At 39.3% G+C, this 356-nt stretch overlaps 1 protein-coding gene across 1 annotated transcript in view; it reads left to right on the top strand.

Annotated features, from left to right (window-relative positions):
* Positions 1-324, top strand: part of LOC108762048 (uncharacterized) — a 3,373-nt gene extending 3,049 nt beyond the window's left edge. The window contains exon 4 of the mRNA XM_018508849.1: positions 250-324. Coding sequence (XP_018364351.1) covers positions 250-324 — 75 coding nt within the window. The remainder of the gene's footprint in view (positions 1-249) is intronic.
* Positions 325-356: the final 32 nt, after the last annotated feature.

Raw genomic sequence — 356 nt, forward strand, 5'->3', positions numbered from 1 at the left:
CCCACTAAACTATCCCTATATAAACCGCGACATCGCGAGACACACGGTCAGAAAAAATAGAGAGCAGAAAAAATAGAGAAGTCAGAAAAAATAGAGAGCAGAAAAAATAGAGAAGTCAGAAAAAATAGAGAGGAGTAAAAATAGAGAGCAGAGAAAAATAGGAAAGACAGAGAAATAGAAATTCAGAAAGTCGGAAAAGTTTTAAACTCAGTGCGTTTTTTTTTACCATACTAAAGACATTAAAATCAGTGCGCCGTTGCAGAGGCCAAACCGAGACCAAAGGACCGAGGGCCAAAAATCCAGTCTCACCGCTCTGCCAAATAACAGTAAGTTCCCCCCTTTCTTTTCTCTTTTGC

Source organism: Trachymyrmex cornetzi, unplaced genomic scaffold, assembly GCF_001594075.2.
Source record: "Trachymyrmex cornetzi isolate Tcor2-1 unplaced genomic scaffold, Tcor1.1 scaffold273, whole genome shotgun sequence".
NCBI classification, from domain to species: domain Eukaryota; kingdom Metazoa; phylum Arthropoda; class Insecta; order Hymenoptera; family Formicidae; genus Trachymyrmex; species Trachymyrmex cornetzi.